Source organism: Barbus barbus (assembly GCF_936440315.1).
Source record: "Barbus barbus genome assembly, chromosome: 31".
Lineage (NCBI taxonomy): Eukaryota > Metazoa > Chordata > Actinopteri > Cypriniformes > Cyprinidae > Barbus > Barbus barbus.
In genome coordinates this window covers 19,185,806-19,202,915 of record NC_136759.1, presented here as the reverse complement: position 1 = coordinate 19,202,915, position 17,110 = coordinate 19,185,806, and the positions used below count along the sequence as shown (strand labels likewise).

The window sequence follows — 17,110 nt, the reverse complement described above, 5'->3', positions numbered from 1 at the left end:
GACTTACTGATATGCATATGGACCTATTGTATTTGACAAATAGCTTGTGAATTGTACTTGTTACTTTTCTAAATAACAGGCTTACTCACCAAAGCCTCTTTAGACTGCACTCATATAGGCAGGTTTTCTTGTTCAGACAATTCTTTGTGGAACTGAATATGTTTATTTTCTAGCCTCACTCAAGCTGATGAAAAAGTGAAAGTGATTGAGACCACTACACCAAGACAGCGAGCAAGTGTTGCAATAATAGATGAGATGGGCTCCGCATGAGCAGTATTGATCGAGGGCAGGAGGCTAAACAGAAAACAGGATAGAAAGATGTGATTTAGAATACGTTAGAAGAAAAGAAGAAATCCAACCTTCTCCGGGTAGTGCAAGTGTTTCATGACACTAGTGTCCATTTTGGCTACTGCATAACATAGTATTTTACTGCTTTTTTATTTTGTAATGTAAATGTTCTATTTAATTTTTGGACATTTGGATCTTCGCAACTCTGCCATCGCACTTCACTGTCTGGCTTTGGCAACAAAATTCTTCCCTGAGAAGTTTACATAAAAAAGTTTATTATGTTCACATAAAATCAAACTTTCCATAAATTCCTTCCTGACACTTTAGCCAGTGGTTTGTAGGAATGGTATTGGTGACACATGAAAGGATATTAAAATCGATCAAAAAGAGAACAGCCACAAAAAATACAAATTGACCTCAACATCTGTCATGCATGATCTGATCTCAAGTGGTCAGATGATCTCCATTTCCCACGATGACCACTTAAATCAATTGTGATCAATGGATGGGTCTCTGATTTTGATGCCAGTGTGCCGCTACACATTGATAAAGTTCTCAACATCATAGAAACATTTATATTCCATGGAGCACCACTCACTTTTATTTCCATTTATGGACTGAAATACACCATAAAAATTGAAAATGTCTGTGTAGTTATTTGTTTCCTCCATCTCATTCCAGCGGGATCCTCGGTTATAGATGAGAGGATCTACAACATCTGTTCAACAGCTGAAGGGTTCTGACAGATGTTTGGAAAGGGCAGGATTGTAAACGGGGGAATGTCAGGATAGGCAAAGAAGGAAAAGCTTCCACGCCCTCCATCATTTGGCTATGTTAGCATTAGGCATGAGTCACAGCAATTACATTAAAGGGCTGGAGCTGCACAAACCCTGGCCACCTTTCCCCGCGTCACAGACATGTGATACTTTTAACCTTTCAGATGAGTATTTGTGGAAAGTCCAAAGAGAAATCGAAATGTCTTGGCATATTGAGGTGCATGCCGACTTTTGCTGTGATCTCGGTTGCTTAAAAAGATATTAAAATACTTTTCTATTCCAGCTGAATACACAGAGAAATACACAGTATAATAATCTGATGACTAATTTATTTCCACAGTGTAAACACTGTGAAAATGCAGCACTTTCAACATTGCTATGACAAAAGCAACATTGACTCAAGCAGTTAAGTGAGTTTGGGGAGTGACTATCAGTTTGTCCAAGCAATGAGGGACAGGGAATGTGTTTGGCGAAATTTAATCCAGTCTCCTTTAAACCACAAAGAATCCTTAACAAGCTAAATTACTAGTTTAACATAGCGATTTACTAGTTAGCTCATCGACTAGAGTGGTGTGGATTACTTGTGGATTATTGTGATATTTTTATCAGCTGTTGGGACTCTCATTAAAATTATGTAATGCTAAATTTCTATTTTCAGTACATTTTCAGCTAATTTTAGAAAGCAGATCAAATTAGAAAATTCAATGTATGAAGCAGAAAAATCCCTTTATTAGTTTTTGTCTAGTCATATTTATATCACCTAATAGAGTTAAGCAATATCATGAGTGAGGTTGCTGTTTTCCCCAATATCAGCACGATTATACATGTGTTCAATAAACAAGAAGTTAACACTGTAATTCTGTTAAACATATTTTTAACTATTAATGTTGTTTTTGCCAAAAAATAGGTCCAAACAAAGGCACAACAGAACTATCGTGTGTCTCTGAGCAACATTCAGTGGTGTTTTGTTACTGAAATGAATCCATATTTTTTAACCAATTGGGATCAATGATTCAATAAATAATGACTTCTGATCAGACATTACAAACACCTATAAAAAGTCCATTCAGTCCACAGCTGACATTGCCAGTTACAATAGCATTGTATCCACTAGATGCAATTTTTAACACTTTGCACAACAGCTAAGCAAACTAAAACTCTTGAATTGTATACTGATAATCTTCCAAACTGACACATTTCTAAAAAGAGTTTATAATGGTTTCTGTGCCCCTGGTGTTTGAGGTACTTCATGGAAACTGTTTTGCAGTTCCATTTGGTGCCATTAATGGTGCATAAATTACACACTGCTGCTTTAAGAGAATGAAACATCATCAAAAAATCATCTCTTTTAAATTAGACCTAAATTTGATTATCTAAGACTTCCGTTCTGGAACACAGCACAGTTAACAGCATGAGTCTGTCCTGTAGGGTGTGAAATATGCGATGCATATTAGGTACTCTGGATAGAATTAAAGGCTAACAGACAGCAACATTTGCAAAAAAACAAGCAGTGTCTTGCTGTTTGAGATGTGTGGATGCTAAAAATTACAAAGGGAGCAGACAGGAGACTCTGCTTCATATATGAAGAGTGCCTCACCACCGCAATCAGTAGGGAATTTCATTTCATTTCGTAATTACGGTGTCCCTGACTTTGAAGTTGTGCCACACGGGAGCCTCTCTGAGGCACAACCAGAGAGACGCTACTATGTTTATCCATCTTCTGTTTCTCTATCCCTATTGCTCTCTCACTCTCACTTTTTCTCTTACGTAAACACAAGACTGCTGCAGATACTTTACAAGAGCTTGTGCTCTGTGTATGAGTAGAAGTATTTGCAGCACTTCTGTTTATGACTGAAACAAGCTGCTCTATTCTTACCATGTTCAGCTCCACCTCCTTCCATCACACAGTTTAATTCTATCTGAATGAGTTTGCCAGCATCATTTACTCAATCATGTAGAACACAGTATAAAGAAGGACAGTTACCCAGTTATCTACAAATAAATGGTGATGAAGGCGCCATAGTGTTTAGGGTCAACATGAGACCTATTTTATGTGTCTAATGCAATCAGCTTTCCTTACCTTCAACAAGTGAACTTAAAAGATGAAATGGAGTCTACAAGTCTGGATCTACAGTACATTTTACACTCCTTAATTCAATAGAAACTTTTTGATCCTAGACGGATTCCTTTGCAGAATCCTGACACTTTGCCAAGCATCACTAAATTACCCATTATGAGCACTAGCAGGAGAAAGAGCTGGTTCACTCTGTCACTTGAGCTCTCACTGTAATGTGTGGACTGTAAAGAGTGGTCATACATAATGTAAAGTCATGTACTAGTGGATGTGTTATGATATTTTTAATGCAGAGGGAAAATATCTACAAGCAAGCGTTCAAACGTGTACATGGAGTGTAAAAGCCAGCCTTCTAAACTGAGCTAAACTACTCTGATTACACAGCTGAATGCCATGCATACTTTGATGTGATTACTTTGAATGACTCCAGGATTTTCCACACAAATGTAGAGGAAACTGGAAGAGTCATTTTTTCCAAAGTTATGCCTGTTCAGGCATTTTTTTTTTCCCTGGAAAATGAAATACCATGGCATTTTAATATATGCTATAACATAGAATGATTTGCAGATTCATATAGCTACATAACATAGTAAATCTATTATTTTGGTAAAGAAAACCATGAAATTTAATAAAAAAATACTATATTTACTAACTAGATGGATATATATATATATATACATACATGTGACCATGGACCACAAAACCAGTCATAAGTGTCAATTTGTCAAACTGAGATTTATACATCATCTGAAAGCTGAATAAATACGCTTTCCATTGATGTATTGTTTGTTAGGATCGCACAATATTTGGCCGAGATACAACTATTTAAAAATCTGGAATCTGAAGGTGCAAAAAATTCTAAATACTGAGAAAATCGCCTTTAAAGTTGTCCAAATTAAGTTCTTAGCAATGCATGTTTATACCTTCATGGAATATGATCTTTATTTAATATCCTAATGATTTTTGGCATAAAAGAAAAATGGATAATTTTGACCCATACAATGTATTTTTGGCTATTGCTACAAATATACCCCAGCGACTTAAGACTGGTTTTGTAGCCCAGGATCATATATATAGTGCAAAATATGCTGAGGTACAATGTGGACCAAGAGCCGATCTTTTAATTTTATACATTATGAAAGGGAGATAATGAGATAAACCACAAGCCTTGTCAGATATGAAACATGACAGTAAATAAACCAAATCACAAAGACACAAATCCCTCGCCCATTGCAACTGAAGAATGGCTCAGCAAAAAAACGGAAATGGCTTTTTCAAGCAACCCCTCTCTATAGTGTAGAATTGTAGTCCATTGTTTAGAAGTCACACCCTTATTATTACAAAGGAAATTACATCCTTCTCCAGTGCCACAGCTTAGCTGGCAGCCGTCTGATTGCCCTTTGCCCCTACGCTATTGTAGTCTCAGCTGCTGTGTCCTCTTGTTCATCCATCTGGATAACAATGGGGCGCACACTTACACCACAGACAAGCAGAACAGACGGTACCCACTCAGGACAGTTAAAAAACCCCATTCAGCTGTTATGGATGTCCAGTACCAACAGTCAGTGTGACAGGTGATTAAATAGTGCAGCTCAGAAAAGTTGCTTACAGTTTTTCTATGTGAATTACTTTCAAGACTGGATCCCTTGGGGGATGAAAAAAAAAGTAAAAATTCATAATCTTGAAAAAAATAATATTTTAACTCTAGAAAGCCTATAGGCTTGAATTTGGGTTTATCAGCACAAGTACACAACTAAACTATTGTAGATGGTTATTTTAAAGGTCAGATCATGAAAAGAAAAAAAAATGTTCCAACAACTGAAGACAAGTTTAAACTGCTACCTTAAATTGTAAGCAAAATCAAATCAACCTGGAGCCTTTCAGCCACTTTGATTTGAATTACTGATGAAAAGGATCAAGCTGAACATATAAAATTGAATAGAAATGACAGAAAATTACTGTAGCAAGTTAAATGGATATAAACAAAAATGTTGTGATGTTATGATGAAAATACTGATGTCTTATGCTTGGTAGTTTAATGTGGGAGAAACACTAGACTAGACTTGAAAGATTTAAAGATATAGTTCATCCAAATATGACAATGTATGTTTTGGACCCCAGTGACTTTGATCGCATGGACTTTGATACTGTGTTTCACAGAAGACATAGTTTCAAAGATTTTTTAACCTAAAGCCAATTCCACAAAATACAAATTCTATCCATAATTCCATTCTACCATCATAATTTTAACAATCCATTTAACTATGACTGTAAGTAAAAATAAGCATCTAAGGAAAACATATCTTACCTATTGTATTTCTAATCACTCTATGCTCATTATAATGTTGGTGATATTGATACATACAAAGCATCTGTACACTGCAGTCCTGTACTCATACCATATTTCAGTGAGAGGGCTCTGACAAACTCCTCAGAGTGTAAGGCCTAACCGTTATGGATCAATAAGAGTCATCTAATTATTGATGAGAGAGGCTATTTGTAAAGCGTTCTCTAATAAAGACATAATATCACTCTCATAGTAGGCTATTACATAATTTTACACTAGACTTTTATTTTTACATATGCATCTTTCTTATAGGTGGTGTTTTATGATGTTGTGTGTTTATAAACATCTGGATTCAATCGCACTGACATTCTAATATATCCAGAAATGCAAGTTTTGATGGACGTCAGTGGTTAATTAATTTTTCGCCCCATTATATTCCCATAACTCCAAGGGAATAACTCCATCATTATTGTTGAACAAATACCTGCATGTTTTATCATATGGACCTAAAGAAACCAGATATCAATAGACGTGCAATCTCCAACCACTTCAATTTTATATCCTAAAACTATAAATAATGCATGTTAAACGAGAGCACAGATTGCCATTGGGACTTACCGAATAGAAGGAAACTACAATGAGTGTCCGTGCCGCCTTTTGTGTAATCCACAGAAAATATGGTGGGAAATAACTTCAGATTATTCTACATTAGAATTTCTCGCCAGACTGACTCTAGATTAGATGCACGTGGACGGAAGCGCTTCGGATGGTCGTAAATTTTGAAAACGACCGTGAGAAATGGACGGATTCTGGATAATCTCTGCGTTTGTTATTCACTGAGCAGCAGCCACTGGCGCATAGACTGCGCTCCTCCCGCTAGCCCCGCCCACTCGACGAGCCCATTGGCGCACACGGGAGTTTATGCAAATTTGCTCTTCCCGCTGATGTTTAAGAGTCTGAATGGGATACAATGTATCCAGACGCCAGGCATAAAATACCGTCATCTAGAGGCCAAAACACACTTCTCTGAACGTTTACGTTTCTGCATTACCAAAACAATTTATTTATTATTTAAACTGAGCGAGTGCTCATAGTTACTGCCTTTTGGGTTGAGTTCTGTTCTGAGTTTAAAAATATAAACTATGCATCTTCACTGAGCTCTAAACAAATAAATATACATTACAACAATTTAATTGAACCATTTCGAATGCATTTCTTTTCAAATGTATTTGTTTTTTTATTTTATTTAATTGTTTTATTTAATACATCAACAATTGGAGTTTATACTGTGAACAATTTAAAAATAAATAAAACATTTTTGCCGAATGAATGAATGAGCAAGCAGAATGTCGTTTTTAAGTATTATAGTCAGTATAATATTCACAGTTGTCATACTTTTAATGATGAAAAGTGACATTTTGCACACACGGACTTGCAATGACTTTCCTAACATGAAATAAATAGCAACATGATGTTAAATCAAATTGTCCCTTCTAAAATTCTATTGTTACATTTATGGAATTCTGAAACACGTTTCACTCCACTGCAGGAAATATGTTCATGGTTTAATATTCATTTTAAAAGCTTGGCAATGATCATAACATTGATTTTTGAGCAAATTCTACAGACATACACCTTCACACTCGGAGCTTGTTGTTTGATAAACCAACAAATGAAAGTATTCTGTTGTTGTTGTTTAAGCTTAAAGTATAAACAAATGTAGAACATATAGAATTGTATTATGGAACATTTAAACTCTCCAGATATATAATGTCCTTGAAGTTCTTGAATGATTATCATATATAAAGCATACAATAAATTCTCCTTTATGAATATCGCCCTTGGTTGTAGTGTACTTTCACACGGTACTTTAGTCCAACCTCTAGAAGTCTAAACCTGGGTGCATCTTTTCTTACTTTGGTAGGCATTGTAAATGTCAAGGAACATATTTCGGCAGGGAATGCTGGCGTTCAGCTTGGAACAGATGAGAAATGAGCCAGCCATTTTGCGGTGCAGAGAGTAAGACTCCTCTGGAGGTGGAGTGAGACGGTGTCGAAGCATGACAGGGATCAGGCTCTGGATGCGCTGTGTGGTACTCTGAGTGCCAAAGTCAAACGGTTCAGTAGAAGCAAACGCTTCGCCGAGGATCATAACTGCCTCTACATGTGCATCCTGAAAGGCCTTAAGAGAGCAAGACAGTTTTGTTAAAGAGAACAGTTTAGAAGCTGCAGAGTGGTACAGAAAGTAATAGCTTCGATCCTATAGGGAAATAACAAGAATATATGAGAAATGGATAGAAATTATGCAAGACAGGAATACTAGAAATCATAAAGCCACTAACCTTGGCTTCAAAACCGGTAAGGAACTTCAGATCTTTAGACTTCTGCAGAACAGTAGCCCTGTCTCCAACTGATGCTGCATGAACCACCTTTGAATGACAATTTGGACAAAAGGTTACGCATATTTTAAAGCAAGGTACATAAAATGGAAGAACAGAATGGAAATATTTTTACATTAGTTTAACCAATATGTTTTGCATTATCTTATATTGCCAGTTCTATTCAAATGTGTCATTACTGTAATTCTCAAATTTACTAAAACGATCTGCATACTTTATGTATTATGATAATAATAGTAAAAGTTACCCATTAATAACAAATGTTTTCTTTTGAAAAACCCTTTTGATCGCTTCCCACTTCAAACCAACAAAAGTGTTGACTAAAAATCTATACCTCTATGTAATCATCTGTGAATGACTCTGGGTAGTCTCGGCAGGCTCCAAAGTCCAACAGAAATATCTGTTATAATGAAGAACAAATTATTAAAGTTGTACTCACTGTTTTAGCAGGGAAAATTGGAAAGGCAACCAAAAAGGAAACAGCACCCAGACAACAAAGACATGCTATTAGGGAATTATGAAAGAAATAATTACATAATTACAATGACAAACTACTGAAATGAAATGCAGTAAACACCGCAATACTGTAAAATATTACTATAATTTAAAATAACTTTTTATTTTTAGCAGTCATTACTCCAGTCTTCAGTGTCACATGATCCTTCAGAAATCATTCAAATATGCTGATTTGCTGCTCAAAGATAATTTATTATTATTAATGTTGAAAATAGTTTCCTGCTTAATATTTTTGTAACCGTGATACATTTTTCCTCAGGATTTTTTTTTGAAGAATAGAACAGCATTTGGAATTGAATGTGTGAACATGAAACTATAGAAGATCAATTAATTAGATTTATAGATAAACTGGATAATAGACATGTCCATTATGATCATCTTCTTAGTAGTTGCTCACCTTGTTCTGTTCACTGTTATAGAAGAAGTTGGACCAGTTAGGGTCTGTCTGCATGAAGCGGAACTCAAACAACTCTCTCAGACACAACTGCAGGATGTTGAAACTGATCTACAGAATAAAGGTGAGTGAGAATTTTTTTCTCAAATTCATTTTCACAATAAAATAAGATGTCCAAATATTTCCAAATCAGAAGAAACATTACCGTAGGTTATTTATGCAATGTCAAGGCAACAAATGACCAAAAAAAGATGTATGCAAACAGTCTATCCTTGATTTAAAAATTCAGCATAATGTCAGAAAAAAAAAATATATATATATATATATATAGTAAATGTCTATTTCTCAAACCCACCTCATTTCTAGTCCCCTGATTCAAATCAACACAGCAGTCCAGTGGAACTCCATGAGCTAGTTCCATGGTGATCACACGACGACTCGACAGCTCATCAAATACCTCAGGAACCACGAATACTGGATCACCTTTAAGCAAATTCCTGTGAGAGTTAAAAAAAAAAAAAAAAAAAAAAAAAATTTTCAACATGTAAAGATTTTTGTAATATATTTTTAAACAGAGAAGTGCAGATTTATAAAAATTTGATTCTTTTACTGGAATGTACACTACCATTCAAAAGTGGGGTTATAACAATATTTTAAAATTAAATTAATACTTTTATTCAGAAAGAACATATTAAAATTTATCAAAAGTGATGGTAAAGACATTTATAATATTACAAAAGTTTTACAAAACATATGCTGTTTTTTTTTAATGTTCTATTCATCAAAGAATCCTGAAAAATAAAAATTAATAGCACAACATTAATTTTCAACACTAATAATACAAAATATTTCTTGAGCAGAAAATCAGCATAATACCATGATTTCTGAAGGATCATGTGACACTGAAAAATGGAGTAATGGCTGCTGAAGATTCAGCTTGATCATCACGGTAATAAATACATTTTAAAACATATTAACCAGTTATTTAAACTGCAATAATATTCACTATATTAGTGCTTTTACTGTATTTTCGATCAATTAAAGGGATTGTTCACCCAAAAATGAAAATGAGATGTTTATCTGCTTACCCCAAGGGCATCCAAGATGTAGGTGACTTTGTTTCACTCTGTCAGTCATATAATGGCAGTCAATGGGACCCACAGAACCAAAAACCATACACAGACAAAACCAAATTAAACCCTGCGGCTCGTGACGATACATTGAGGTCTTAAGACACAAAACAATCGGTCTGTGCAAGAAACTGAGCAGTATTTATATCTTTTTTTTTTTACCTCTGATCCACCGCCCAGTCCAACTGTCCTGAGTGTGTTCATAACAGCTGGCGCGTGATGTGTCAACGTGCTCTGGCATAGTAGATGCATGCGCGGAAGCGATCTAAACAATGAGTGACGTATACGCGTGACAGATTGCGTCGCCAGAGCATGTTGACGCGTCACGCGCCGGATGTTGTGAACGCGCTCAGGACAATTGGACACTGCAGTGGATCAGAGGTAAAAAATTATATAAATACTGTTCAGTTTCTTGCACAGACCAATTGTTTTGTGTTTTAAGACCTCAATGTATCATCACGAGCCGCAGGGTTTAATTTGGTTTTGTCTGTGTATGTTTTTTTGACTCTCAAAGCCGTGGGTCCCATTGACTGCAATTATATGACTGACAGACTGCAACGGTTTGAGTTAAAAATCATTGTATGTGTTGTACTGAAGAAACAAATTCACCTACATCTTGGATGCCCTTGGGGTAAGCAGATGAACATCAAATTGTCATATCTGGGTGAACTATCAGAACTTTTTTTCAAATACATTACCCCATACTTTTGAACATTAGTGTAGTGACAAATGTATGAAATTGCAGTTCATTCAAACAACTTAGAATACCTAAATCGCTTTGCACACTCTGCCTCTCTCTTGTAGTCACACTCCCATGCCAGCTCCCTCCGAAGAACCTCAAGACTACTGTCAGCAAACAGACCTGGTAAAATAAATCACCAGTTACTGACATCCCACACAACGTGACTCAATATGGATATAAAATGTGTGCTTTTTGAACTAAGTATACAAATAGAAGCATTTGCCAGTGCTCACCATCAGGCAGGACAACACTCATCTTCAGAACAGACATCAGATTGTTGATGTCACTACGAATGCTCTCAGCAACACCAGGGTACTGTAGTATATGAGAGACAATTAGCTCAAAAAATGAATGAATGATGAATGTTTACACATATAACCCAGATTACTCTGACAAAAAGAGATTATGAAAATTTCAGTCCAATACCTGTATCTTCATAGCAATTTCCCTCCCATCAGGCAAGACTCCATGATGAACTTGACCAATGGAGGCAGCAGCAAAGGGTTTTTCCTCAATTGATGAGAGTTTCTCCTTCCATCCAGACCCTAACTCCTCCTCAAGCACTTTCTATACATGGAGTTTCAACACAGACATCAGTTGGTGAGATATCACAAAGTGACTTCAACAACATCTGATAAATGTCAGTTAGAAAGCACTATCAGGGGGTTTGAAGCACCTAATTATTATTACGGTCACGGGCACCTAGTAGCTCAATCAATCAGATGTATAAAGCGTGCTGTCTCTCCCTTGTGGCTGGAAGGCAAAAAAGCCCATCTATAAAACACTGGTGTTATTGTTAAATAAAACTAACACTACTAAAAAAAATTAAGTTTTTGTTCATTTAAATAAAGCTGAAATTAAATAAAATATAAATATTAAATGAAAAAATTGCCTTGGCAATTGAACTAAAATAAGTTTAAATTAAAGTACTAAAATTAATTCAAATTAAGCTAAATGGAAATATTGGAACCAAGCATATATCAAAATGACTAAAAACATATAAATTCATACATAAAAAATATTAATAAATATTATAATGGTATATAAAAAGTACTAAAATAACATTGTTATGAAAAATTCTTTAAGCTGGTGTCTTAACAGCATTTTTTGATGAATATTAAAACTGCTTGCTAGCAAAAATGAACTTTCCAGCAAGATTGGAAAGCTTTTAATAGTTATGTGGTTAAAGTTTACAAGATCAAAGAAAACACAGTAACTTACATGCATTTGCCAGGCTGGCATGAAGTCTGCACTCTGTCGAACCCTCTCAAATATTTTCTGCAGTTGTGGGTTAATGAAGCTATTATCTAAAAAAACAAAAAAAAGAAAGAAAAAAAACAAAAAGGCTTTTAACTTCAAGCTGGATCTCTTAAAAAGGGAATATTAAGCATCATCATTAAAATGAACAAATGGAGGCACTTGGTACCGTAGTATTCACAATAAAGTTAAAATGTGTACCCTGAATGCTTAGCATCTGTCCAATCTTGAGGGCCGCTCCTCTAACTTTACACAGTGTGTTTACTATTCTCTCTGCATTGGCCTCTGACAGGAGGGGAGAGTCTAAAAGAGCCCCCATATCTGAAAGAGAAAGACTCAATAACTCCAATAATTTTAACAACTTGACAAGGGGCGTCAAGCCACATTTAAGCAAGCTAGTACATATTACCTGAGCGTTTTCCTCCAAAAGACTGCTTCGCCATCTCAGCAATGGCACCAATGCCAAGTCCAACAGCTAATCCTACGAAATAAAGCAGCAGCATTATTATGGTTAGGACAATTCATGCATTATTAAGGTGTGGTCACATAAGCTAATTTTTTTTTAGAAATTTTATATATATTATATTAGTGCTGTCAAACGATTAATCGCGACTAATCAAATCCAAAAAACATTTTGCTTGCATAACGTGTGTGTTCTGTGTATATTTCACATACATGCATATATTTTGAAAATATTTACATGCATTTACATGTTTATATTTATATTCATATAATTTATATTATAAATAAATATATTTGATATATAAACAACATTTTTCGGAAATATATACATGCATGTGTATTTATATATACATAATAAATATTCACAGCACACACACATATGTAAACAAAAACTTTTATTTTTGGATGCGATTAATCGTCTAACAGCACTATATGACAGACAGACAGACAGATAGATAGATAATATTATGTTATGGTATGTTATATTATATTACAAGCAATTTGCAGTGCAAATGACAATTAAAATAACACTGAAAATAACTGACCTCCAAAATTAGCCAGTCGGCTAATCCGGGTAGCCGGTACCTTCCGTTCTTTGGCTCGCTCACTAAGCTGCAAAGCATCAAAATCATACTGCTTAAAGACTTTAAATTATTTATTAAAACAAAATGTATTTCATAAATAAGCAGAGCATGCTGAAAAAGAAACCTGCAAATAGATACTTTTACAGACTAAACAATATACTTAGAATTAAAAGACAAATGCATTCTAAATGCCATTTAGTATTATATAGTTTATAAAATTAATAGTTTGAATTAACTTTTATTTTTAGATTTTCAGTTTTCATTTTAACTTTTGTTTCATTTTGAGTAATTCAGTTTAATAAATGTGCTTTTGCCGTTTTATTTTATTCTTTTCTTATATTTATATTTAGGTTGAATTTTTTTTTTTCTTCAGTTTTTAGTTATTTATTTCTAGTTAGTAAATTAGCAATTGCCTCAATGCATTTCTTTTAAACTTATTTCAGTTAATTGTTAAAGCAACATTTCTAATTGTCATTTTTCATCTAATATGGTTTTATTTTATTAGTGCAAGAATGTTTTCAACATACATTTTCAATATATTTCTGGTGTTAAAATTTCAGAAACGTAAGCCTAATAATGTCCATGTACTTTAAAACGCAATGTTATGAATGTATCTTCAAATCGTATAATAATTTTTTAATTATATTTATAATTTAATTATAATTAAACATGATTGATGCATGCAAAAAAAATCATCCCAATTGTCCTTACCTTTTGTCGTACAGGCCTTGCAATATTCTGTTTTGCCTCCCTTGCCTTTTTAATGTCTTCGGGGCTTAACCTGGCAACCACAGAGTCATGGACAAACCTAATACGATGATGAGACATTGATACATGCAAAAATCGAGTGCTTTGACCAGGCCAGCCATTTCCTTTGACCGTGCCAGTAGGTGCACGAACAGGCATCTCTGATGTTTCCTCCCTTCCACCTTTGCTGGAAATATCTGGTGGCATTTCAGAGCCCACAGCCCACTTTGCTGCTTCATCTGGGTCCATCTCCTCCCACTTCTCAATGTCAGGAAACTCCTCAGTCTTGGGTGTCTGAAAATATTAATTTAACACACATATTTAGCAGTGTAATTTCTCTTCTTGTGTTCATGCGTATCTAGTGTTCACTGACCACGCCTGCTCCCATCACGCCCTCAACCGCCTCCTGTGCAGCTTTGACCCCTGCACCAAAGGTCGAGTTGCAGGCCATCAGTCTGAGCTGTTCACCCTGAATGTTGGCAAAGGCAGCGCCCACCTTGCCAGCCCCCCTCAACACCTGGAGTACTTCTGCCAACACCACTGAAAATCACAGGCACAGATGTTAGTGCCCTGAACCATAATTTAATTAATGAAATTCAAAGCAGGGATCTCTAGCTATGTTAATTTAATATTATATATATATATATATATATATATACACAAACACTAATAAGAATACTATCTAGGTTTAATTTCCATTTTAGTGTTATTTTTTTTATTTATTTTCAGTGAGTAATGAAATGCTTCAACTTAAAAGGATAGTTCACCCAAAAATTTAAATTCTGCCATTAATTACTCACCCTCATGTCGTTCCAAACCCAAAAGACCTTTGTTCATCTTAGGAACGCCAATTAAGATATGTTTGATGAAATCTAGGAGCTTTTTTTGTTTTCTTTGCACACAAAAAGTATTCTCGTAGCGTCGTAAAATTATGGTTGAACCACTGATGTCACATGAACCATTTTAACATTGTCCAAACTACGCTTCTGTGCCTTTACCGTGGTAGTACCCTTGCTGTCTATGGAGTGTCAGAGAGCTCATGGATTTCATCAAAAATATCTTAATTTATGTTCTGAAGATGAATGAAGGTCTTATGGGCTTGGAATGACATGAGGAATTTTCATTTTTGGGTGAATTATCCCGTTAAACCCATTTCAATCAACATTTCTAATGCCATATTAATAGCGCAAAGGTGGCACGGAGGCACTTCTGAAGTAGCATTTGACTGTCTTTACACAGGCTGTTTAATGCTGCTCGTAGGTGGCATGAATGCATTTACAAAGATACAAACACAACTGTAAGCTTAGATGCTATGGACTATGGTGGGTTAGAGAAGGCTTAATTTAGTCTGGCTTTTATGCGGTATTATGTCTTCACAAGGCAGGCACAGAGCAGCCTTAACACAGCAGTGTAAAGAATATTAGATGATTTCATCTAATATTAATATTTTAAGTTATTTGCAATTAAGCAATTAGACTTGATGTAAAGTTTATGATTTCTAAAGTGCTTTTTTTTATCCCAAGTTCCAATTCACTGACACGGGCATTAATAATGCTATTGAATATTACAGCATTAAAATGTATCTAATCATGCCATGAACATTATTGTCAAAATACACAAATTATGACTACATGGCATGAGAATATGTATGCATTATTACCCACGTGCACTTCATATTGCACTGCTGTATTCAGCTTGCCTTTATAAATGAGCACACCAGTGTAGTTACTCTAACGGTAATAATACTTACTCTTGTTGAAAGATTAGATTCTTTTCAGCGTCTGTGCGAAGTGTCCTTTCCACTCCACACACCTCTGTCTGTTTTGCAACCACTACCGGACACGGAAAGCATGTAATGATTGATAACCAACGTAGCCAACCAAATTTGCAAATAACAAAAAGAGGTTGGTTTTAAGAGCTGTGTTTGCTGTCAACCAATCACAAACGAAAAGCAAACGCGTTCATGCACTTTGTATGGGCCAATAGGATTTGACATGGGGCGTACCCAATATGGCTCAGTAGCCAATGAATAGATGGAAATAACGCCGTCTACTGGCCAGTGTGAGAAGTGCAGTTAAAAATGACACTGATGTCTTTTTGAGTGAAGCAAAACACGCGGAGCTAAGTAACAGTATGACTTTCCAAATGAATTAGTAAAGCATGATCAGAAAAAAACACATTAATTTAAACATTTAACATTCCATTTAAGTTTAGAATAAGCTCTATCTATCTATCTATCTATCTATCTATCTATCTATCTATCTATCTATCTATCTATCTATCTATCTATCTGTCTGTCTGTCTGTCTGTCTGTCTGTCTGTCTGTCTGTCTGTCTATCTATCTATCTATCTATCTATCTATCTATCTATCTATCTATCTATCTATCTATCTATCTATCAATCATCTATCTATCTATCTATCTATCTATCTATCTATCTATCTATCTATCTATCTATCTATCTATCAATCTATTTATCTGTCTGTCTGTCTGTCTATCTATCTATCTATCAATCATCTATCTATCTATCTATCTATCTATCTATCTATCTATCTATCTATCTATCTGTCTGTCTGTCTGTCTGTCTGTCTGTCTGTCTGTCTGTCTGTCTGTCTGTCTATCTATCTATCTATCTATCTATCTATCTATCAATCATCTATCCATCCATCCATCCATCCATCCATCCATCCATCCATCCATCCATCCATCCATCCATCCATCTATCTATCTATCTATCTATCTATCTATCTATCTGTCTGTCTGTCTGTCTGTCTGTCTGTCTGTCTGTCTGTCTGTCTGTCTGTCTGTCTGTCTGTCTATCTATCTATCATAAGAATGTAATGAATATGTGGGCTATGTTTTGAAGAAACGTCACAATTATGTAATGATGCTTCATTGAAGGAACTGTTTATTATTAGATGTCCCTGCTTTTTTTCATCACTTTCAAACATTTAAGAAAACATTTAAAAATTCAGACCAAATGAAACTTTGTTCAAAGTTGATAGAGGCCTTGATTTTATATGCCTCACTTTCCCTCTTCACAGGTCACTCTTCATCTATGACTGTTTCCCAAAACAAGAAACATTAAGTGGAGTTTGTTCTGTAGTAATTGTAGTTGTCATAAAAGATTAATCTACAAATACAAAACATGTGATGATGGTCCACTGTAGATTAAATCTATGAATATTGGACGAACTGAATTTGTTTTCCATATAGTAAATTGGAATGCATCTGGTTTTATTTGCATCCCTTGCACTATTTATCAATTATTTACATTTCACAATACCTTAAATAAAAGCTTACAAAAAGGTCTATTCTTGCACTTCTTAATTGGACTGTGTTGTCAACTTTGCCTTATGGGTCTAAACGGCGCTTTCTCATTATGCTTATACATTAAAGCCATATTATAAGATTGCTGAATGTGTTGTCTTTTTATCATCTCCGTCCTTAACATGT

At 35.1% G+C, this 17,110-nt stretch overlaps 1 protein-coding gene across 1 annotated transcript; it reads right to left on the bottom strand.

Moving 5' to 3' along the window:
* Positions 1 to 6,616: 6,616 nt before the first annotated feature.
* Positions 6,617 to 15,498, bottom strand: LOC306851082 (atypical kinase COQ8B, mitochondrial-like). Its single transcript, XM_079387143.1, has 15 exons — positions 15,406 to 15,498; positions 14,029 to 14,195; positions 13,620 to 13,949; positions 12,870 to 12,936; positions 12,272 to 12,343; positions 12,064 to 12,183; positions 11,827 to 11,912; positions 11,032 to 11,172; positions 10,839 to 10,920; positions 10,632 to 10,725; positions 9,089 to 9,230; positions 8,737 to 8,844; positions 8,158 to 8,223; positions 7,767 to 7,853; positions 6,617 to 7,606 (listed from the first exon to the last, which is right to left on the bottom strand). Coding segments are annotated over exons 1-15 (1,854 nt in total). The 5' UTR covers positions 15,407 to 15,498; the 3' UTR covers positions 6,617 to 7,315.
* Positions 15,499 to 17,110: the final 1,612 nt, after the last annotated feature.